This window comes from Abramis brama (assembly GCF_963993115.1).
Source record: "Abramis brama genome assembly, chromosome: 16".
Classification (NCBI taxonomy): Eukaryota; Metazoa; Chordata; class Actinopteri; order Cypriniformes; family Leuciscidae; genus Abramis; species Abramis brama.
In genome coordinates, this window is record NC_139978.1 from 6420755 (window position 1) to 6446320 (window position 25566).

At 36.5% G+C, this 25566-nt stretch overlaps 2 protein-coding genes across 3 annotated transcripts in view; both read left to right on the plus strand.

Moving 5' to 3' along the window:
• rhobtb2a (Rho related BTB domain containing 2a) overlaps nt 1-15416 on the plus strand; it is a 39650-nt gene extending 24234 nt beyond the window's left edge. Inside the window, exons 9-10 of the mRNA XM_084087796.1 lie at nt 3381-3486; nt 9715-15416. Of these exons, the coding sequence (XP_083943922.1) occupies nt 3381-3486; nt 9715-9923 (315 nt within the window). The 3' untranslated portion in view covers nt 9924-15416. The remainder of the gene's footprint in view (nt 1-3380; nt 3487-9714) is intronic.
• A 922-nt stretch (nt 15417-16338) lies between these two features.
• Nucleotides 16339-25566, plus strand: part of pebp4 (phosphatidylethanolamine binding protein 4) — a 127947-nt gene continuing 118719 nt past the window's right edge. For both annotated transcript variants that reach the window (XM_084138462.1, XM_084138463.1), the window contains exons 1-3: nt 16339-16469; nt 16672-16789; nt 18544-18670. In XM_084138462.1, the coding sequence (XP_083994588.1) occupies nt 16683-16789; nt 18544-18670 (234 nt within the window). In that variant the 5' untranslated portion in view covers nt 16339-16469; nt 16672-16682. The remainder of the gene's footprint in view (nt 16470-16671; nt 16790-18543; nt 18671-25566) is intronic.

Below are 25566 nucleotides of genomic sequence, written 5' to 3' on the forward strand. Positions count from 1 at the left end.
CCATGCCGTCAGCGGGCGCTCGGCGCATGTTTCCCGGCTGGATGAGCCTTTCCTCGGCTAACTTAGTTCTTCTGACGTTCGTCGCGGGCTCCGACGTTAGTGGTTAAACATGAGATATTTCGTCTTGTGTAGACCTAACGGCGATCTTTGGTCTCGTGAATATATAATTCGTTCCCCGTCAATCGTTTTGGCTGAGGGCTAAGTTTAGTTTCATATTAACGTTATAGGATATTTGTATTTAACTTTACTGTTTATGTTAGACTAGAGCGCTGCATTTGGATATTTGACTGAATTGTTTGCTTTATTTCTTATTGTATAGCTTCTTGTACCTTTTACTTAAACTTTTATATAGGCTATTATTGATAAAACTGAAATTTTACAAAAAGAAATATGGTTTCTTGTCATTCTTTTATTACTAACGTTAGATTATCACTGATGTTTATTGCAACATTTGTACAAATGCATATATAGCCTGGAATATTTTTATTTATTTATTATTATTATTATTTAAACGAAAAGAGGTAACGTTAGGGTTGTGTTTTAAATTTCGTTTTGTTATAAATAGAATAACGTATAACGTGCAGTGAATAATCAATATGGGTTGCGCATGAACCACATTTGTCTCCCTATAATGTTTAATTTATTTAAATGAAAACGAAAAGAGGCAGAGTGGTGTTTTATATTACATATTTCGTTTTATTGTTGCTTAAAATGTACATACAGAGTAAGTTAACAGAGATAACCGGAGTAGCAGAGCGAGCTGAGTGACGCTTTTAAGAACGCGCTGTACCATGTAGGAGTCGCACATGGCAAGTACAAACTTTGCGTACTTGATATTGAGAAAAGCCTGATGTCGGCACTTGTCTTCTTGTGATTTGTCGAGGAGCAAGAACTAGAACTGCTGTATGTCATCCTTGTAGTTTACTGTTCTTCTTCGCGCGAAAATGACGTCGATCGAAACACCACGCCTATCAAGTAAGGGTACTGTTGGCAGTGGAAAGGCTAGCCAGATCATGGTTAACAGACCCGAACCGTACCGTACTGTCCCGTACCGTACCGTACTGCTCAGTGGAAACGAGGCATAAGAGCCTGTAGTCAAAATCTAAATCGTAAAATAAACTTTGTTGCAAGCAGAGAATCAGAACCAAATAAGTATTGTGCACAAGTTTTATTAACTAAATTACAAACATAACTAAACTAAACACACATACATGCATAGGTACAATGGTGAGTGACAGAATGAAACCAGGAGCAGGAAATGGAACTATGGAAAAGATCCATTTAACCACGAAAGAACCATCAGCTTATCATTTTCAGATCACCTCATTAAATGTATACTTGCATGGCCTTTGCAGTGGAAACATTTCTTGAAGTTCCTGAAGAAGGATTTTGACATTAGTCTCAATCGATTTCTTCGGCGCTGGTGAACTTGAGTGGTTTGTTTGACTCTGTTCTGGTTGAAGGTTTTCTCTCTCTCCATGAGTACATGGCTGAGCACATGCAGATTTGTGGCCTGCCGGCCCTGGGCCGGAGACGCAGGCAACCAAGGAGTGAGGAAGTTGGAAGAGTTGATGGTTGCCCATTCAGTGATGGTAAAGTTGCAGTTTTCTTCTGAGTTGGATTGAAGAAAATACAGTCTGACTCTGTTGGGGGAGTGAAAGCATAGCAGTCGCCACAGACATCAACCCGAAGAAGTAGCAGTAGAGGCCAGAAGAAGAGAGAGTTGGTCACTGTAAATTTGTCTCTAATACAGCCTCAAGCCCCAGAGAAAAGCCCCACTGTTCGGGTTTGCTTGACCAATGAGAAGGGTGAAATTTCCAAGTGGGAAAATTACTCTGTTGTTGATTTATGGATCTTTGTTTTAAGCGTGCTCATTTGCATGTGCATCTGGATTGGTTGCTGATGAAGAAATTATGAAAGATTATTGTAATACTAATATGTTGCACAGCTATCGACATATCATGTACACAATCATTTCGATCTTCAAAGTACCAATTTATAGAGACCAAACATGGTATAGGTGAGGTTACATTGACCGTTGGTTCTATTGTAAAATACACAGTATCAAAAAAATAATAGAATTAAAAGACACTACACAAGACAGTAAATCATTCACACAATGTTCTGGGATGCATGTTCATTTATATATCAGTTTGTCTATAAATGAATACAGGAAAGTCTGTTTTAAGGTCTGTTTCTCTCTTCCCTATGGTAATTTTTAACAGCAATAAAACCATCTTATCTGATGGTAGTCATGATTCTTGCCCTAGCTGGGGGGAAGGGACGATAGATCCCAGAGTGAGTTTTAAAGATGATTTGTTAAATATAACAAATTGTGTCTGATTTGTCTCAGTCGTTACAAAAGTGTTTTCCCATTTTTACTATTTCCTTAATCCTTACTTTCCTTCCTGTTGTTACAAATAGCTGTTCAAGACTTAACCTGGAAACATATACTGTATTTAATCATATGAAATTCAAAACAAACATTTAATACAAAGCCTTAAACAAGTGAAACATGCATTTCTCTATGTGAAAACCAAGACATTTAAATAATTATTGCTAAAATAATTTTTAATTTAAAACAAAACAAAACTTATAAACAGCTTATAATAAAAAAATAAAAAAAAATAAATCCCACAAACTCTATACAACAAATTATCAACTTAAAACTTATCACAAAAATGGTTGACTTTTAAGAACATTTTATCATGGCATTCCTGCAGAAATACCTCCATGTTATCCCTGAAAACGAAATGAATAGGATTCTAATGAATAATATCTCTACTGTGACAAATGCAAAAATAATTTATATTCATAAATAATAAATACAAAACCTACTGTGATTTCTCCACAATAAATTCAAGCTTCGATAATAAAAAGCAAAAGATGTGCACAGTATTATTTTATAATTTTTTAGCAGCTAAACACTTAATATATCAAATCAAATCAAATCAAGTATATTTGTATAGCGCTTTTCACAATACAGATTGTATCAAAGCAGCTTCACAGTATTAAAATAAAATAATACAATATATATAAATATATATTACAAATATATAAATTAGTACACATCATGACAGAAATATTATAGACAACTCACCATATTCCCCATCATGCTTGTCATGCTTGATGCGGGTCTGCAGCTGGATAGAGTATATCTCAGCTTACTGGCTTTATTGCATGGCTTTTTACCAAATAAATAATTAAACATGAAATATTGCTTACAATTAGAATCAAGTATTCCAGAGAGATTGTATAAAAATGTGATATTTGATAATTTTTTATTGACATATAAAGAATCTGTTTTAGGAGTGGTTTTCAGATTTCAAAATCTATGATTTTCTCTCTAGTGTTTTCATCTATGTGATTGTTCCCATTAGTTCCACTGTTCTCATCAGATGACTGATTGGTGTCTCCACCACATCTGCACCAACTACAACAGAGTCTGTCGCAAATTCCCTCGTGACATGAAGGCCAAATCTACAGGTAATTCAACTGCCTTCAAATCGTTATAACTGCCACATCTTTAAATATTACATTTATTTTAACTTCAAAATGAATATTGAGACATGACATTAAATAAGTAATGGAATAATGGATTTTTGTAAATAATGATTACTGTTTATTTCAAGGTATAATGGAATATATTCTTAATATTGTAAAAAATGTATTAATACATTAATTTATATTGTATACACTAAGTGGTCAGTTAAAAAAATGTTGGAAAGAAATTCATTCTTTTATTAAAATAGGATGCATTAAATTGATCAAAATTGACAGTAAAGATTTTTACATTGTTAAATTGTTAGATTTCTGTCTGTATTGTGAATGCTGTTCTTTTGAACTTTCCATTCATCAGAGAATCCTGAAAAAATGTTTCACGGTTTCCAAAAAATATTAAAAAGCACAACTACAGTACCAGTCAAAAGTTTGGAAACACTACTATTTTTAATGCTTTTGAAAGAAGTCTCTTATGCTCATCAAGCCTGCAGTTAAAAACAAAAAAACAACAAAAAACCCCAGTAATATTATGAAATATTATTACAATTTAAAATAATGGTTCTCTTTTTTAATATACTTTAAAATGTAATTTATTTTTGTGATACAAAGCTGAATTTTCATCAGCAAGTACTCCAGTCTTTGGTGTCTTATGATCCTTCAGAAATCATTCTAATATGCTGATTTATGATCAATGTTGGAAACAGTTGTGCTGCTTAATATTTTTTTATAACCTGAGATACTTTTTTCAGGATTATTTGATGAATAAAAAGTTAAAAAGAACTGTATTTATTTAGAATAGAAATCTTTTGTAACAATATACACTACCGTTCAAAAGTTTGGGAACAATAACTTTTTTAAAAAAAAGAAATTAGTACTTTAATTCAACAAGAATGCGTTAAATTGATAAAAGGTGATGGTAACGATTTATATTGTTAGAAATGTTTTTATTTTGAATAAATGCTGTTTTTATGAATAAATGCTGTTAACGTTTTACTCATCAATGAATCCTGAAAAAAGTATTCCAAAAAAATATATTAAACAGCACAACTGTTTCCATCATTGATAATAACTGAGCATCAAATCATCATATTAGAATGATTTCTGAAGGATCATAAGACACCAAAGACTGGAGTACTTGCTGATGAAAATTCAGCTTTGCATCACAAAAATAAATTACATTTTAAAGTATATTAAAAAAGAGAACCATTATTTTAAATTGTAATAATATTTCATAATATTACTGTTTTTTTTGTTTTTTTTTTTGTTTTTAACTGCAGGCTTGATGAGCATAAGAGACTTCTTGCAAAAGCATTAAAAATAGTAGTGTTTCCAAACTTTTGACTGGTACTGTATCTGTCAGTCACGTCGACGTGGTGTTGATGACTTAGCCTATGTTCTTTTTTTCAGATCTGTTTTTCTCATGACAGTGTGAACAGCACAAACCACATGGAATCTATTCCATTTCAATTTGTGCCACTTCCACATGTGGTACTAAATCAGATAGAGGTCAGATGTTTTGCAATGCGACCGCAGTCTGAACAGTCATAAACAGAATTTATGCGACTTTTACATCACTCTAGAGCAACATTCGTCACAATTCTGCACTCATGGGAGTCACTTCAAAGTTTCAGTTCATCTTTATTCATTTCCCGAGGGCAATATGATTGCAGCATACAAGCACAAGACAGTCACCATACAAACACATAAAATCTTCAGACAAAACATTACCTAACATTTAAAAACAGCTGTGGGGATAAATTAATGTCTAAACTTTGTTTTACCAATAGGAGTTCTAAAACGAATACCAGAGGGGAAGAGGTGAAACTCATGGTGCAGGTTTAATTTCATAAAGGCAGATGTTGGGAAAAGCACAGAGTATATGGTTGGATGAGTGGTGGGACTCATCCAACAATATACTCTGTGCTTTTCCCAACATCTGCCTTTTATACAACTGGGCCATACTCATCTGGTTATTCCCAATTATTTTACTTCCCTATTTTTATTTTTCATGTTTATGGAATTAAACCAGCACAACAATAAAAAAAAGATAAAAACGACTCAATATAGGATCTGTAAAACATACACTTCAATGTTTTATTCACATTAAAATACCTTAGTTTCCTCAAGCTTCAGTATTTGGAGAAAAAGACAACCTGTTATCTAAAATGTTGCCCAAATACTGCTCAACACTCTGAACACCCATACCATTGATAGTTGTTTGTTTATACTGAATACATTAGATAGATAGATAGATAGATAGATAGATAGATAGATAGATAGATAGATAGATAGATAGATAGATAGATAGATAGATAGATAGATAGATCCTCGAGCCAAAGTCAATAATCATCTCTTGAGTTTTAAGAACATTTATTTGCCCTTTATTTAACCAGGTAAAACTTTCTGCAATTAAAAATCTCTTTTACAGAAGTGATCTGGCCAAGATGAGCAGCACAACATTATAAAAAAAACACACCAACAACAACAACAACAAAAAAAAAAAAAAAAGAAGAAGAAGAAAGAGAAAATCAACATAACATTCAAACCATCAAAAAAATTCATCAAAACAATTTTTTTTTTTTACAAAATGTTTATTCCTTTAACAGCTCACTAAGCAAAGATCTAAAAATGTTCATTGACACTAGGGTCTGCAATTTCAGGTCATTTTGTAAAAAGTTCCAATCACTGGGTTAGTCATACCGAAAAGCTTGTTTTCCAAATTCAGTTCGGGCGAGTGGAACTGAGAGGGTATACATTTAGTGTTAAAAAAGCATCCTGAAACCAGGTAACAAAATCATCAACCACAGTACCATGCATTGAGTCCAACTCACTCAATAAATTAATAATTACAGAGTCATCTGCAAATTTTATAATATGTCTATTTCCAAAATTACTCTTACAATCATTCGTATACAAAATAAATAATAAAGGAGACAGGACACATCCTTGAGGTGACCCGGTAGATGACACCAACCATTCAGAAAGACTATCATTTGACACTATGTGTTCTCAGCACAAGGAAATCTAAAATCCAAACTAAATTTATAATTTTTTTAAATACCCGACGTTATCAAGACAGACGTTATCTCCACTCATTCATATTTGTTCTTCGGAGCCAAGCGAAGTGTATATCTATACCTCATTCCATTCACCTCGTTTGAGAAGGATTACTGGTGTAACGGCACCAGTCTCTCTCCACGCCTCATACAGATAGGTGCAGAGAGGGCTTCCCCTGGGCGTTTCAGGGATCTAAAAGAGCAAGCTTCCTCAAAAGAGCAAGCACAGACGGAGAGCATCTTTTTAAAGATGTCTTTCCACCAGTGTGTTTCTAGGTGCGGTCGATATCTCTCGTCCTCGGACGGCAACAATCTTTTTCTCACGTTTGGGTCGCACCCATGCTGAGACAGCGTTCGTGGATGGTTCATGTCTTCACTACGAGAACATGACCATAGCAATGCTGCGATCACGACACTCTTTAGTAAAAGGAGTCACCCCAGCTGCTCCTCGTCCCGGTCCTTCTGCAATGCACAAGGCTGTGCCAGGTAGCGCTCAGGACAATCTGAGGGCAACAATTGGAGCAGGCTGGCACCTGACAGAATTGTCCTATAATAATAGTCCAGGGCCTGTAAATTTACATTGTCTCTAACGGAGAAGGCTTACAGTACCACTGGACAGGCTGCTTCAGCCTTGCATTCCATGGCCATGAGGCCAAGGCACTTAAAGATCTCAACGAGGGTAGTCCTGAGCTGAGATTGATGCAGGAACTGTGTTTGGCAACCGTTCTTTGTTCTACAAGTGACAAAGGTCACAACATGAGCTCTCGGCCAGACTATGTCCACTATAGTGGTCCAGGAGTGCCATCTCTGGCTGGACCTTGCTGAGATGCGGTATGCTGACAAAATTTGCTTTCTCAACGCCCCCATCTCACAGGTTGGCCCCTTCCACGCGGCCCTGTACCCCATCTGCTCTTTGCTGAGGGCATCCGCCTGCGGCTGCCACACCAGCTCCACTGCAGAACAAGCCTACAGCCCTGCCATAGCGTCGAGCTGCCCGCAGGAAGGCGACGCAGCCCATTTATCAGGCGAGCACCAAGAACCCGAAGAAGGATTAGAAGCATCCCCGAGACGGGCGACCCAGAGATGAGGGGAGCTGCTCTTTCCCAGGAGGTAGTGAGCGCACCGCTCCTTCCCTTGGTGGAGGGCTGGGTGGAGAATACTTTGTTTTGTTTTCTTTTTGTTCCGCAGGTTGTCCAAGTGGAAGCGGTGCCCTAATTTTCAAAGAAAGAGCAGTTTCCTCGTTCTCAGCTCTGGGCAGCTCTTTGTCTGTTTTGGGGCACAGCAGAAGGGGAAGACTGTCTCCAAAACAGAGGATGGCCCACTGGATTGTGGATGCCATTGCCTTGGCATACCAGGGCCAAGGCATGCCGTGCCCTTTAGGAGTGTGTGCACACTATAAAATAAATGTTGTATCCTCCTGGGCTCTAGCAAATGGCGCCTCTCTAACAGACATCTGTACAGCAGCAAGCTGGGCTACACCCAATACCTTCACAAAATTTTACAATATCCGGGTTGAGACAGTTTGGTCATGTGTGGTATTGGGGACAATCAGGTAAGATATATATAATAGCGCCTTTCCCCACCCTGAGGTGATAACATGCCCTTCTTTGTCCACGTAAGTTCCCCAGACCTGCAAACCCTGGATGTATCTTACTTTTCAGCAGCCTGCGGCAGTCAAATTCGGCAGAGTTCAATTGCCAGGTACAGTACTCGTGATGCATGCCCCTTCGGGTCAGCCCGCATACTGGAGCTAAGTGTTCCTTATGTAGTAATTCCCTGATGGTAATTCCATATGAGGTATCCTCCATGATATGGTTTCCCTGACGGTAAACCTGTGTCTTCCCAAAGGCAGAGCTCTGTCTCTGCTGCCAGTCACTGTGCTTGTAGAAGTTCCTCTCTCTTCAGGTAGGACCTACCGGAGAGACTTCTTTCCATGTTTGGTACTTCCCAATGGGTAAGTCCATGTGATGTATTCTCCACATGTTAACATCTCTTCGGACAGGATGGTGTCTTCGTAGTGTTCTTTTTCGTCATGGAAAAGGAAAACTGCCCCAGAGTCTGCACAGCTGTGAATTTTCAAAAAAGAAAAGAAAAAATAGAAAAGGTCAAAAGACCGGCTGCGACCTATTCCCAGCTGAAGCTACCCATTCCCTCTCTGTCCCCATGTGGTATGAAGGACTACACGGCTTACGTGGGGCATTGGGTAGGTTACGATGTTGTGAGTGTGCTTCTTATGGCAAGCGGTGGCGGACATCTACACCGCCAAACATTGTAACGGTTAAGCTGCTGTGCCGTTTTCCTGGTGTCACTCCTAGTTTCAGTCATCTCCTAATGTCTCCTAGTGTCAGTCATCGGCACCACGTTGCAGTGACTCACAGATAGGGAATGGAGGTTACTGTTGTAAACTCCATTTCCTGATGGAGGAAACAAGACGTGGTGTTCCTCCTGCCACAATGCTGAACTGCTCACTGAAATGGCCAGGACACTGTCTCGGCTCCTCAACACAAACCTGAATGAGTAGATGTACACCGGGCTCCTTTTATACCCGTATGGCCGGGGGAGTGGCGCAAATTCCCCTCGCCAATTTTCATTAGACTGTTCCCAAATTATCAGAGGTGATTGGGCTCGCAAGTATGACCCCTAGAGTCATTCATCAACATTGCGTCTCGTTCTCTCCACGGTTACAACAGAAACCAACACGTTTTTAACATGATAGTAATCAGAAATGCTTATTGAGTAGCAAATCAGCATATTAGAATGATTTCTGGAGGATCAAGTGACACTGAAGAATTGAGTAATGATGCTGAAAATTCAGCTTTGCCAGCACAGGAATAAATTACATTTTAAAGTAAATTAAAATAGAAAACAGTTTATTTCACATATTTCACTATATTACTGTTTTTTACTGTCAAATAAATGCAGTCTTGGTAAGCATAAGAGCTTATTTTTAGATTTTTTCTGACCAATCTGACCAAAAATATTGAATGGTAGTTTATAGTTAACATTTATCTTGTTTTAGAGTTGTCTGGCTATTTTTTTCTAAAAAGCAAAGCATTTTTTTTTTTTTTTTTTTTTGCAGAGTGTCAGGCATCCCTTATCTCAGTATTATAATTTGTTCTGCATTAAGCAAGTGTGGCGGTCTCATTCTGTTTTACAGAAAACCAGGAGCACTTTGAGAAACATCGCTGGCCTCCCGTGTGGTATCTAAAGGAAGAAGATCACTATCAGCGGGCTCGTAAGGAGCGTGAGAAAGAAGATTACTTGTACCAGAAGCGTCAGTGTAAACGCAGGTGGCTCTTTTGGCATCTTCCGTCTTCAACTTCTTCTAGTTCTCCGTCTTCTGCTGGTTCCTCTGCAGTCATCTGATTGGCTCTCAGGGTGCACAATCCACCTAACAGCCCTAAATGTGGGATATAAACACACAACAAGGAATGATAGCCTTTTTCAACTCTACAAGATTACCTGTTTTCTGTTGAGCAAAATGCCCAAGCCCTGCTTTTAGCTGCTGAAGAACAAGCAAAAATGATATAGGATGGAGAACGTACGGAAGTCAAAGCAACACAAGGCTTTGACTAACAGTATCTCTACTTTACTTGTTGGATTTTCATCAAATCAGCTTTGATGTCCTCTTGTGGCATCATATCCTGCGGTGGTAGAATGCTGCTCAATTACCTGTGTAAAGACAATCTACACTCAGCATCGGTTTCCCAAACATAACCATCAAAAGCTACATATCTTCATCTGTACAGAAAAATACATGGCAGGACTGCACATATTCATAACTTGAATTGTTTATAAGTGCTTTTCTGCTCCAAATGAGAAGAACACACAGGAACATTTTAGAGCAACCAGCAAACATGAAAAACATGAATTTCTCAGTGTTTTGGCAATCTACTTTCAAACCACTTCAACAGACCGACGTTCTCAAGATTCAAATGGTGTCCACTGTTTAACATCTAAAGGTATTATTAATGTGACATTTAAAGATTTATAGTTAGTGGAGGGCCGCGTGACAGTCCACAGACATTATTTATGGCATAATGTCAATTACCACTGAAAATAATCATGGATACTTTAAGGCATTTACCAATGGCCTAAAGGATAGTTTAGGCCTTAAGGCCATTGTAGGCCTAAAAGGATAGTTCACCCAAAAATGAAAAATGTGTCATCATTTACTCTTCCTGTGAGTAAGTTGTTCCAAACCTTTCTTTCTTCTGCTGAGCACAAAAGATATTTTGAATAATGTTGGTATCCAAACAGTTGATGGGCCCTATAGTATTTTGTTTCCATACTATGGTAGTCAATGGCTACCGTTCAACTGTTTGGTTACCAATATTCTTCAAAATATCTTCTATTGTGTTCAGCGTACAGTTTGTGTACAGGTTTGGAACAACTTGAGGGCGAGTAAATGATGACAGAATTCAATTTTTTAAGTGATCTATACCTTTAAGGTTGCGATGAAACGCAAGTAGAGACAGATATTTTCTTTCCGTATTGTGATATACATCCGAGTGAAACTATTATGCAGACCGGGGACTTGGTTCTATCCATCGTTTGTTGATTGGATGGAGGCAGATCTGAATGCGAACTTATGAATGCCGCTGTAAGAAAGGAGCGGGTTTAAGTGCACTAAAAATTTGAAAGAAATTAATACTTTTATTCGGCAAGGATGCATTAAATTGATCAAAAGTGACAGTAAAATACATTTATAATGTTACAAAAGATTTCATTTCAAATAAATGCTGTTCATTTTAAATTTTTATTCATAAAAAAAAGTATGGTATCCACAAAAATATTAAGCAGCACAACTGTTTTCATCATTGATAATAAATCATTTTTCTTAAGCAACAAATCAGCATATTAGAATGTTTTCTGAAGGATCATGTGGCACTAAAGACTGGAGTAATGATGCTGAAAATACAGCTTTGATCACAAGAATAAATTACATTTCAAAATATATTAATATGAAAACAGTTATTTTAAATTGTAACAAAATTGCACAATTTCCACTGTATTTTTTGATCAAATAAGTGCAGCCTTGGTGAGCATAAGAGACTTCTTTCAAAAACATTAAAAAAAAAAACTAACAGATGGTTGTGTATTTTCTGTGGTTATAAACATTATGCCTGTTGATTAGGCTTAACATGCTTTGAACCCATTTTACCACTTTATGTGCTTTTACTCCGGCTCTTCAAGAATGTTCAGGCTGAATGTTACTGGTGCACAACAGACAAATGCTTTAAGACTATTTGTTTTTCCTGCACACTATGATGTATATTATTCTCTGTTTCCTCTTAATAATTGTAACCTCACATGCTATAAGCTGACAAAAGTGCAAATCGAAACAGGCATTCAAATGATTATGGGCTTACACAAAATCAGCATTTACTGACGTAATGTCATGTATTTGTGCTATCACAAGATGAAGTTCAGGTTTACATCAAGATTGCCTCCTGAAAGCTGCATTTTTGTCTCGATAACAATATTCTGGAAAACAGCAACAACCTGTAATATTATATATAACCAGACACTTCAAAACAGGATCCCAGGTGAACAGTCACGCTGGGCTTCTCTACAGGGAATCTAAAGAGTGCCTCAACACTAATATTCAAAGTGTGGGCACTAGCTGCTGTCTTTACCAAAGTAAGCTCACATTTGCTTCAGAAGGTGGATGGTATCAATCCACACACAGAAACACAGTTTTAAATGTTTCCAAACAGCTTTTGGATGAGTTTCACGGGCAGGCCCGTGACCATCCCATGATGCATCACAGCATGTTACATTTAAGTAGTTGCAGAGTGTTTCCTACATCTGCTTTATTTCAGCATCCCATTCTAGGGGACACTTTAGGGTCTTTAAATATTAATATAATTAGTAGTGACTTAGGAAAAAAGGTATTTATACAACTATTCTAATACTATAATATACTAAGGAAAAAATGACAGAAAAGTTCCAATTGAATAATGCAATGCAAGGCAGTTTTACAATTCACATTTACATAACTATGGTGCATTACCTCCCGATAGGAGAGGAAATTCACAAGCATGGTTCATATAGACTTAAACTCTTTGCGATTTGAATGTTTCTGATCTAGCACATGCCATAGTTATAGAAGCGAAAAGCACCTTACATATAGAATGACTTATAATAAGGAAATGCAGTAGTTTTTATAGCACCAGATGACTTTACAGTGAAAAAAGGGATAATTAATCACCCTACGGAGAGTAAAAGGCAATCTGCTATGCACTTTCTGCAGTTGTAAACAAATTAATATTAGAGAATGTTTTTCTGCTTTAATAAGAGCTGACCTGCACGTGCAAGGCTGTTGTAGCTGGCATCAAGGGAATGTTGAGGAAAATTGTTTTAATTTAGACACCCAAAAATATGTATATGCAGTGCTTTGAATGTAGATCCAGAATGATAATGATTGAGTTCCTTCCATTATAATACACATGATGAACTGTTAATTCCTCTGGTGGGGGCAAGCGGAGACTTTACAGCATCTTACTAAGTATTTGTAATAGCACTCAGGAACATTTGCTGACTCTTGTCATTAACATACAAAGATCAAGTGTGAAGAGGTTTGATCTGAAAGTGAGTCAAGGAATTTGAAAGTGATTTTGGAAATGGATGAATTTAAGGATGGATAATTTATACATGCATCAGTCTGAAGTCTACCAATCATCCTATAAAAGTCAAGTGAGTGTGGTGTACATTTCTACAATTCACAGACAATCACAACAGCCTGTTGTTAGCATGATAGTTCTGAGTTTATTTTATTTGAGTTATAACTATAGAGCCTATACAGTTATGTAACACTATTATATAAATCAAAGTGAGAGCGATGTTTTGAATGTACTGAGATATGACAGGTATCATGTGCTATAAGCTACATTTTCATCTTCCCAGAATTTATTGCTCAGAGTTTGCTCTTTCAGGCATTATGGAGGTATGACCATAGTTTTGATGGTCTAGGGGTATGATTCTCACTTTGGGTGCGAGAGGTCGCGGGTTCATATCCTGGACGAGCCCCCATTGTTACGTCTTCCCCTTCAGTCTAGTAGTCCAGTCATTTTAAGCCAAAATGGGGGTCAACCTTGAACAAATTGCAACAGAAGCAAACTCAACTGATTTTGTATCCTCAGTATGTCCTGAGTAAGGAAGAAAAAAGTCCCGAAGAATCCCATTAGGGGAAAGTTTCGAAAAAGACCCAAATATAGCCTATTCATTCTTTTTCTTACTTGAATAGGGTAAAAGTTTTAACCTTTAGATATCACCATGAAAATTACTGAGTTGATTACTTACATCAAGACAAACAAAAAATGTATTACAAGTTTTTTTTAATTGTTTGTTAACATGGACAAACGGTGCATAATCTAATTATGTATGTGCTAATTTGCATAAATACCACAACAGATCTAAACATTGGGTCTAGCCAGGTGAAAATGTCTTGTTGAATCTTGTTGACACATAACAGTAAAATACTTAATGTTAAGGTCTGAATGGAACCCATTTAGGCTACCCATGAGCATTAAAACATAGAGTCAAGAAGAAGTACTTTAGAAACCAGCCTTTATTAATTATTACTGCAGAGATGGGGTTTGGGGCTGAGTCTGTGGGACTGTTTCTGGGGATTCACTTTTTATTTTGCCTACCTTTTGTCTTCTGCATTCTCCTTACCATTGTTTCCTGTTCTTCCCTCAGACTCGTCCCCTAGAAACAGTCTCATGGACTCAGCCCCAAACCCAATCTCTTAAAAATTAATAAAGGCTGGTTTCTAAAGTACTTTTTCCTGCCTCTATGTATTAATGCTCATGGGTAGCCTAAATGGGTTCCATTCAGACCTTAACATAATGTTGCAAGGACATCAGGTAAGAAGAAACTCTGAACATTGTGTTCTGTTGCTGCAGAGAAGATACCCCATGCCTTAATGTAAAGTACACAAGGAGAGACGTATTTGAAATGTAATGCTATCCTTTATGTATTATATGTGTTGTACACCAAATAGGTGCATAATGTGTCAAATCTGTCACGTTGTTTGTTTGATAAAGATGGTTTATTCGTCTACTTTACTAGCCCATTATTACCTTGTGATTTCTCTGTATTGTCTTGGTGTTATGTGATCGTGTTGTCATACATGTGAACGTGTTATCAAACTGCTTCCATTTACAGATGAAGAATGATGAATACAATGATACAATGTGTGTGCTAAAATGAAAAATGATTGGTGTGGTTGACATTTTTAAAACTTGACTACCTTGTCGTGCTCCGTGCAACGTTTTAGTCCGCTATATGAACAGTAAAAAAAGAAAAAGATTACTTTTTTTTTCTTTCTTTCTTGGGGACAACTGTGCACTATGCAGCATAATATACTGTGTACTGTATAGTGCCCTTTAAAGTAATCTTGCACTTCCAATCAGCGTTTGCCACTGATGCATGTATTTTTTATTTTAATCTTGGATAGGATACATGATCATGGGTTAAAGCAGAAAAAAAGGCTACTTGTGCTTAATTTAAGATGAAATCATTAAAAATAATTGCTTTAAATCCTATTTTAATGAGCTCTAGTGCCATCATTGCAAAGAAGCACAAACTAGAGTGTCAGCAGCACCAGATGTTGTTTTTGCTTGTTTTTGCACAGTTACAACAATGTAGGGCCAGTGCAGCAAAGAAGCCACGAAAGCCTTGAAATCAAATGATTGAACGAAAAACTTGAATGTTATCAGTATTTGTATGGGAAACAGGCATTATTTCCACTAGTTGGTATTGGGGAGGGGGGGAGTTTGTATTTTTAGGAAACCTGCAGCATGTGTTCATGAAATGTGTAAATAGTGTTTAATAAACACAATCTAGCAGTTTGCATTTTGTATTTATTCATTTGTTTGTTTTGTCCCCATAAGTTTGGTTAAATTTTCACTACGTGGTAAATTAGTCTGGAAATTCTTCCACTAAACCTATAAGGTCCATAAAATGAAAGTTAATTTATATAATGAAATACAGCCTACAATAAATTAATCATTAATTAATTTACGCCAACATGCTCCCTCATATTCCACGTTCCTTGCAGGCACATATTGCTCAATCATCGGCTCATTATGAATCGAACGTTTTCAAAAGAGATGCTTGACTCGAGAACCATTCTGATCGATTCAGTCCGATACGTGAACAATTTCACTGAAAAAATAAAATAAAAGGGGAAAATGCTTTTCTTAGTGTTTTTGTCTTGTTTCCAGTCCAAATATCTAACAATTCTTAAATCAAGAAGCATTTACTAGATAAGGCATTAGATATTAGGCCTATATTGTTTAGAGAAAAAAAAAAAAAAAATCTAAATTAGGTGGGTTTTTGCCAATCAAAATTATCTGCCAGTGGGGTAAGAAAAAAATTAAAAACTCACTTAATTTAGATTTTTCCCCTGAAAACAGGATATACTATCTTACAGTATGTCATTTAATTGTCTAGTAAATGCATCTTGATTTAAGAATTTTTAGATATTTGGACTGGAAACAAGACAAAAACAAAAAGACAAAGACAAACAGTAAGAAAAGCATTTTTTGCAGTGTTCGGCTTTCAGATTTTCACTAAAGAGACATGGCAGATGTTGTTAGAGGAACAAACACCTGTTACCATGTGACACTAATACCTACCTGTCGTCTAAAAAAATATGCAAGTAAGCACTGCCACCCCAAAAACAAATAAAACAAAAAAATGACTGACGCATCTATAGACCAATAAGGTGTCAGCTAATAACAGTGGAAACCAATGGTAGTGAAGAGTGGGCGGTTCTAATGTGTTTCTCAATTTAACTTTGTAACGTAATATTACCGTACTATTTTAGTCGACGACTAGACTTGTTTGAAGGTCTAGTTAAACCTCAGCTGCGAACATCTCAAAGTTTGTCGAGAATTACAGGTAAATGATACATAATTGATGAACGTTATCAAAGAATTAATGTTTTTTTTTGTCAAAAAAACAAAACATATGATATAGACTACGTATATTAGGCTATAGATTTCCTCTCACATAATGTATTAACATTGCACTTAAAGTATGTTTTACATGCATGAAAGAGAGTGAAATAAGTTATTATCTCTCACCCACGTTTCTATTGAAGGCTCGGTGGAAATGCATTTATTTTGCACGTCGCTTGTTTTGTGCGTCCTCTCAGCGTGTCACATGACCACATCCACCTGTGACGAGCTCTTGACTTCAGAAGATGCTGAATTCTGCAAGTAAGACTTCACAATGCTGTCATTCTGTCCAGATATTCTCTGATCATTTTAATGTGTCCAATATTTTGTTTGCTTAGTCAGAAGTGAATGTCAGTTCCACTATATAACAACTTGCTAGATTTTCTACTCAAACATTCCTTGTTTTCAGCAATATAAATAAATAAATGTTTGTCAAGTCTTTTTTATCAAGCTGTATTCTATCAGAATTATATTTCTCTTAATACCAAAATATACTAGTGACAAAATCTGATAATAATTATAATCTGATAATATTAATTAGGCTTACTTAGCTATACTTTGGAGACAAATTTGCCTTCAGAAGTTAGCTAAATCTGTCAAAACAATGCTAACTAGCGCTTTGGGTTTGAGAAAAGCACAATATAAACAAAATGCTTTATTAGTAGTATTATTAGTAGGTATTAAGTAAATGTGGGTGTGCCTCGTTGCTCCAAGAGGGCTGTTACTATAATAATTATTTTGTAAATTGTTATAGATAAAAGCATCTGGGTAAAGACAGTTGCTGTTTACTGAACACACACACACACACACACACACATATATATATATGTACTGTATACCCATATGTACTGTAAACTATGGGTTAATACAAACTTCTTTTTAATATAGCAACTATTTGTACTAAGTGCAAATAGAGATAGATGCTATTTACACAGTTTAAATAGCTAAATATTCTATTTACACTGTGAAAATAGCAGCATTTTCTTATCGATGCTGTTTACACAAAGTGAAAATACAGATAGATTCTATTTACATTATAAAAATAGAAGTATTTTCTTTGCAATAAGTGCAAATAGTAGTTAGATGCTATTTATACTTATAAATAGTGGCAGATAATATTTGTACCTCAGTGTTTTTGTACATTACACGGTATGCAATTATAACAGTGTAAATGATTATATTTATTAAAATTATTAAATTGATGCTGCCTTGTTGAGACAATAAAGCCCTCCCTAACCCTAACCAATAAACACTTTATTATTAAACACACGTTAGACACTTTATTTCCACTTTTCGAATATTTTCTTTGTTTTTGTTGAAAATAAATGCCTTTCCGATCTGATAAGTGATGGGAAAAGGGAGTAGAGCGAGTTCAGCAAAGGGTGGATTCGAATCGGGTCGATTCGTTGCGTCAAAACTTTCTGCCACGCGCTATAATTTAGTCTGGCCCAATCAGACATCAGTGGGCGGAGTTAGTGTAAATAGCTTCTGCCAACAAAGCAGATTATTTGCACTTAGTGTAAATAGACACTCCGTTAGTTAATACGATCAAAACATCCTGAATGTTTGATTAAAATACTGTGGAAAAAATAGCAAAAAGGAAAAATTCCTTCTGATGTCTTTTATCCTGCTGGGATTGGTTCATTAAAATTCCAATAGGAATCCTTAACAAACGTCTTCCTTTAGGAGTTTTGGACTAGGGTTAATTTCCAAACCGCATTTCCTTAGATGAACTGATTTGAGAAGTCTGGCTTGTAGGCCGGTGTGGGATGTGTAGGACTCCCTCAGAGCTCTGAGTCATGGATGCTTAAGCAGCCGGTCCCACTCGAAACCCACACACCAAGCCTTACAAACCTAACAACTTACTCACTAGTTCAACTTTTACTGACATCATGGGCTATTCACAGCTTATGTTAGGGTTTTATGACCTATAGGAAACCATAAACTGTTCATTGAATAATGATGGAGTGTTATAGACAGGTTAAATTATTCATTCCTGTATTTTTACTCTTTAGGGGAGAGTTAAAGCTGATTTACCCAGATCTGGTGATTGACAAGTGCTGGATCATCCCTCAGAGGATCAGGGAGAAGATCAGCGAGGAGTGGGGATCACCTCAAGTACAGCTGCCATGTGCTGATGAGGTAAGAGAAATTCACTCAATACCTTAATGCTTTTACTCACCCAGTCAGTTAGTGTTCATTGGTTTAGCCTTTAACCAGTGATTAGTAATGGCTAAAGTGAAAGTCCTCTGCCAGGCTTGAATGTGTGTGGTATTTTTGGATTTTACAACACTTTCTCCTATCCTGGTTTTAAGTTTTAATCTCTTCTGCTAATCAAATGGTTCTTCTCCACTCTATCTGCTATTTTAATATTTAGGGAATTTCTTTTAAATGCTTGTTGTGTCCTACATGTCCTACTGGTATGTTGTTGTCATGTTATGTCTCCAGAAGATGGCGCAAGTGTTCCATAACTGAGGCATATCTGTGCTGAAATGAATTCACCTTACTGAGACAAAACTGTTATCGAAAGCACATGGACAACTTTACTGACCTCATGTGATCACTTTTGATGCCTTAAAGTTTGTCTTCAGGCATTTATGTTGTTTATATAAATGTTGTTCATTTTAATGAAGGTTTTCAGAGATCTGTTTATTAATTAAAGTCTGTAAATGTATCAATGCTGCAGTGCTACACAAACACACACACACACACACACACACACACACACACACACACACATATATATATATATATATATATATATATATATATATATATATAAATACAAAAACATATATACATACACACATATATTATATAAACAAACTTTTCGTTCAGATCGATTTTATATATATACATATACATATATATATATATATATATATATATATATATATATATATATATATATAATTCTAATATAAGAAAGATATATATATATATATATATATATATATATAAAATTTACATTTTGAATGATCATTACTTTTAGTTTTTAAACTAACTCATAATCAGTTGTAGTGTATGTATTCAGTCTATATGAATACATTTTTAACAGCCCTCCTGATCGTATTACTTTTAAAAAAAATAATTATATATATATTTGCATCAGCATAATTAGATTGTAATTACTTCATATTAAGTAATATTTGCATTTGGATCTTTTGGTTTTTCCCAATATCCTTCTCCACAATTAAACTTTAGAATAGCTTTCCTATAAAATCAAGCAAGCTCATTTTTAATCAATCTACTCCAATATTAATAATTATAATAGTATTAATAATATGGATCTTTATCTTTAGAAGTTTACATTTACAGCTATTTTATGCAAATACATTCTGTTAAAAAATAATTAATAATAAACTTTATTTTAAAAATGTTTAAAAATGTTTTAATGTTCCTCCTTTTACAATTTAAATGTACTCAAGGGCGTCTTTTAAACGCCACTGTTTCAGATAAAGTAAGAGACAAAGACTCAGTGCGATGAAAGAGCCGTTTGACAGCTGCTATGTCAGGCAAACTTTGTCTGCCTCACAGCGAATCGTTCTGGTAAACTTGAAATAGAATCAACTGTAGTGGAGAAAAGCAGTAAAGTACCACGGCGCATCTGTAAATTGGAAAGCCGCTTCAATTTTAGGAGCTAGTTTATAAATTCCATAGCTAAGCAGTCTGGCTGGAAGATGATCTATCGCCCTCACGTCTCCCAAACCCCAATTGATGTATGGTCGTATTATCTATTATGCTGTCCTACATGATTCTCTTTTATTGCTGGACTTGGTGTCAGACAGCAAAACGGATTACACATGAGATCAAATCAATACCAACTTTATTTACCGGCCTTTCAAACGTAATTCCCCCTTTTGTGGTTCAGTCTCTGATAAAAACATATGGTAGCTGGAGGTCTGTGCCGCGAATATGAGAGGGCTTCAGAGACAGTACGTGTCAGTCCTTGTTCGGCAGTCGCTCTCTCTCTCTCTCTCTCTCTCTCTCTCTCTCTCTCTCTCTCTCTCTCTCTCTCTCTCTCTCTCTCTCCCGCCCCCTTGACCCTGCCAATCGACACTTCATCACCACGGAAATGAGAGGCCAAGTGGCGACGCAGCGGTCACTGGTTGTCGCTTTACCCCCGCGGTGACACCCACCTCATTACCCTGCTGAAGGCATGCTGGGTAATTGAAACAGAGCGAAATGGGCAGCGGTCCAGCATGTCCGCCTCTCAATGGGCTTTCATTACCCAAAACAAAAGCAAAGGGTCACACTAAACAACAGATTTCCCTCCGTCAGTCCTCAAGTAATGACTCAACCCTCAGCTTGACTTGAACTTGATTTTCACCCGAACAACCATAATGCTTTTGTGCTATTGCAGTTGAAATGTCTTCAAAAGTCATAACGGCTTCATCAAAGTAAAGCGTTTGAGTGAACGCTTTAGCATTTGCATACGGTGCAGTCTGGAGGGATAACGGCCTTTGAAATCTCATCGTTTGTTGTTGGGATTGTACTATTGTTTGCTTCACTTACTAAGAAATTTTTACATCTAGCTCTGTTGCTATCAGGAACGTTGTTGACAGTCACTTGAACACTGTCTAAAGTGCTCGTAAATTCGAATTATTTTAATCTCAGGCCATTTTGGAGATAATTGCATCTTTGTCTGGCACTTGCAGCGTCAAAAATAGTTTGTTTACGGTAATGGTTGATGAACTTGGACTGTTTTAGCACGTCTTGTTTTTACACTAAATTTGGCAACACATTTTATAATGATCTAGCGTAGCTGTTACAAAAGCAGCCATAAATCTGATATTAAAATACCTTTAGGCTGCAAACAAATTAAATAATGCATTAATTGCATCAAAATGTTGACGCTTCAAGGAGTTCATAAAGAGATTGTCAAAGAAAAGAGAGGTAACGCATTATTTTAGTGTCCTTGTTACACATGTTACATGTAGGTACTGTAGTAATATCAATAAATTATGCATAATTTCATGCAACTGACCCTAAACTACACCATAACCCTATAGTAAGTACATAAAGTCCTGGTTTCACAGACAGGGCTTAGATTAAGCCAGGATTAGGATTTAGTTCAATTAGGATATTTAAGTATATAAAGATATTTTATAAACATGCCTTAGAAAAAAAACATTAGTGTGCATCTTAAGACAAAACAATGGCACTGATATATTTTAAGATATCCGAGTGCAAGTTGCTTTCCGTTAAAACAGCTCAAACATGCATTTTAGTCTGGGACTAACTTAAGCCTTGTCTGTGAAACCGGGGGAAGTTAATTATTACTCAGTACTTAAATGTAGAATTACACTGTAACACGGACACCTTAAAATAAAGTGTAACCGAAAGTGATGATCACTTTGCATGTGAGCTATCCCTTTAAACCTGACCTTATTAGGACGAGTTTAGCAGGCAATAATGCTAGAGCAAAAAAAATGCAGCAGATTTCCCCTTTAAAACGTGAAATAATCTTCATGAAAGGCCTTACACATCAATGTGCTTTCATTTCAATTCATTCTTTTAGCTGCCAGTATAGCCTGTTAAACTGTTAGAACTGTTACACGGCCCTATTTGAATGATTATTGTTATCAGATTTTTATCTCGCACATGCACAAAGGAAAGTTCAATTTTATTTCATAAATGGTCTATTATAAATGGGATTTGTCATGTATGGAATATTCTTTGGTTTCTCTTGTGATGATACCACATGTTCTCAGTTTGGAGAACAGACCATTGGCAGCAGTCTATGTACCAACACTTGTGTTGTAACGCTTGTGCCATTTTCCAAGACCCACAAATATCCTCGATTCATGTACATCATCAAAATGATATCTTATCTTTCGCTCCTTTCCACAATTTATATGTATGATATGATTTGAGATCTTGGCTTTGTGTACTTTATAACATCCATATGAACTTCTTCTGCATGATCATATTCTACATCCCTTAATCCTATCCAATACCTAAACTTAACAACTACCTTACTAACTATTAATAAGCAGTAATTAGGAGTTTACTGAGGCAAAAGTCCTAGGTAATATTTAGTTGATAGTGAGAATTGGAGCTAAAGTGTGACCAAATTTGCTATAGTGATAGTTAATTTATGGGATGGCTAGTACTATATATTTATACAGTTTTGACCTTGTTTGTAAAGCTCCAATCTATGATTTTATATGAGATATCAAATCAGGTTCTGAAGAAAAGTTACTTAACGCCAAATGCAATTTTCACTCGGCACTTGATGAAATCACAGCCAATCAGAACAAATCTGATGTTTAATGTAAAGGTATGAAGAGCAGGATTTTTGACCAATGACATTTCGAGGTGGGCGGGGCTACCCAGCGCAAAGCCTCAGAAATAGAAACCAAATGATTAAAAATTGTCCAGTTTCTCATTGATGTATTGAAAAAATAGTTAACTATTTAATTTTGGAAATAATCCCTGATGTTATTCCAATATCTAATTTAGACAGTATGATAGTTTAAAAAATGCTAACATTGGCCTATACAAATATGGTCACGGATATATCACATATTCTTAGCTTAAAAGCATCTGCAAGGATACGTTTGGCATCTGCAACGTGCTCTTAAAGATATCTGGAGTGTAGATGTTTATTTGAAGATGTGCATAATCTTGTATTCTGGATGAACGTGAGATCTGGCACACGTTATTTGCTGATCGAGAAGCATTTCGAGTCACATCGGCGTACAAGGATATTTCAGAACTTCTCAACTCCATCCATTTCCTCAAGGTCTGATCGGGTGGTATTCTAGGACGTGACTTCCCCCCCTCCAAAAAAAAGAAATCACGTTAACTTTTTAGGCTGTCGCTCCCCGCAGCTGTCGAAAGTCTCTTTGGCATAGGAAAGCAGTGCCTGTGGTTCATATGGGGACTTCTACTGTTTTATTCGGTGCTTAAGAAAGATGAGCATGAGGTTTCTAAACCATTACAGTGATTAGAAAGCGCCTGGATGTGATCTCCTGAGCTAGCTTACTGCGCCGCTAATATCTCTTTTTCTCTCGCTCTCTCTGTGAGAGTGATTTTGTACGCTGTGCTTAAAACCGTGCGTGGGGGCGTCAAGAGAGGATTTCAATGTGAACCATCCCTCCCTACTTCCTGCTTTTTTTGGCTTATTTCGCGAAGCTCTCTGTTCTTTTCTGTGAGCTGCCTGTAATGACGACAGGGGCGGCATCTTCATCGCTAAGCCTGGCAGTGCCCACGGCTGCTAGTCGTCTCAGTGCAGCGCTGCCCACTCACCCACGCTAGCCTTGGCACCAGCGCGCCGTAGCAGCGTGCTATCCGACATCCGAAGGTGGGGTTCCTTTCCGGAAGACCCTGAGTGTCTTTCCCAGGGAAAACCCACTCGTCCACCCATGCAGGATTCCTGAAAGGTCTTTCGCTGTTGGGCCTCTTGAAATATGGAGGAAGAGAGGGGGTTTTGAGTTTGCTTTTTATACTCGCGGTGGGCGAACCACTTTAATATGTCTGTCTTTAAGAGGAAGGGCTGGAGATAATTCATAGAAATTCATAGAATTGCAGTAAGTGTAGTTTTTATTAATACATTGTGTTTTAGTATGAATTACACGTAAAAACGTTGTCGCTAGAGCTGTTAATTCAATTTTAAAAAATAAATACATTTTAATGACATTTATTAATAATGGCTGTGAAAAGCACCCAAACATAATTTAAGACAATTTTTTCTCACAGATGAATAGACAGTACAAAAACAGCTTTAGAGCTCTCTATAGTTTGTTTTATTTCCATGTAATTGAACATAAGTTTTGCACTTTGCACAGGCCTACAGCTCTAGTTATCATACACACTAAATAAGAAAATTATGATAATAATAAATGTTCAAAATGCACATTATAGAAATGTGTAATGGACATATATTTAAATTTAATCTGATGCACTATGAACACTTCGCTTAATTTCATATAATGTTCCAAATCCTTAAAAAATGTAAGCAGGCATACAAGATTGAAGCCTTAAATGGAAAACCTAAGTTTAGCTAACACTAAAGTGTTACCATATAATTCTCACTATTAACTAGTTGCTTATTAGCATGCATATTACTAGGATATTGTCTGTTTATTAGTACTTAAAGCACATATTAATGCCTTATTCTGCATGATCATATTCTACATATCCCTTAATCCACCCAATATATTATGTGTGTGTGTGTGTGTGTGTGTGTGTGTGTATTTTAAGGAAAAAGTAAAAATAGTAAATATTAATTAAAATAATAAATAAATAAATAAATAAATAAATAAATAATAAAAATACTTTTTAAATAAATAATATTTATTTTAATGAACTAAGCAAAATTGCAATTAAATTTGACCAGACAGAGCAGCTTTGCCATTTAGATTGACTTATTGTTCTATGATCATCATATTATTTTGGAGTAACAGGGTGAATAGCAGATTTTTCATTTTAAAGTAAATTCTCTGCTGGAGGTGCAACTCATTTGGACTGAAATCATTTAGAGCTGTGAAAGTTTGATTTCTGCCACAGTTTTTTACTCGAACATGGCGCTCCTGGGTGTGGCCAGTTCTCTGAAACTGAATTGCCATGGATTGAAATGGAGCCAGTTCTTAAATTCTAAATTTGGTCAAACCCTGCCACTAGATGAGATCGACTCCATGAAAGAAAGAAGGTCACGCTGTTGTCTGTTTAATAGTAAATCTGCCATAACCAGGTGGGCGTCTCGGGCATGTAGGATTACAGGCTCTCATTCAGGATAGACACCAGGTTTCTCTCTTTCTCCCCTGTGGATCTGTTTGTCATGATAACAAGCATATTGCTTTGACACTGGACCTCATTTATACAGTCATCATCAGGCGCTCTTACACAATGCCTATGAATCACACCGGGGATCTGGCACTGCTAACATCTGCTGCTACTCTTTACTAGAGGCGAAGGATTGATATGAATATTCAGTTGAACGGTGAGAGAGGCTGTAAGCCACATAATCCTCGTTTCCACACACTCAGATGATTTACATGTTGTATAAGGACTCTCAGACTGGAGTACATCAT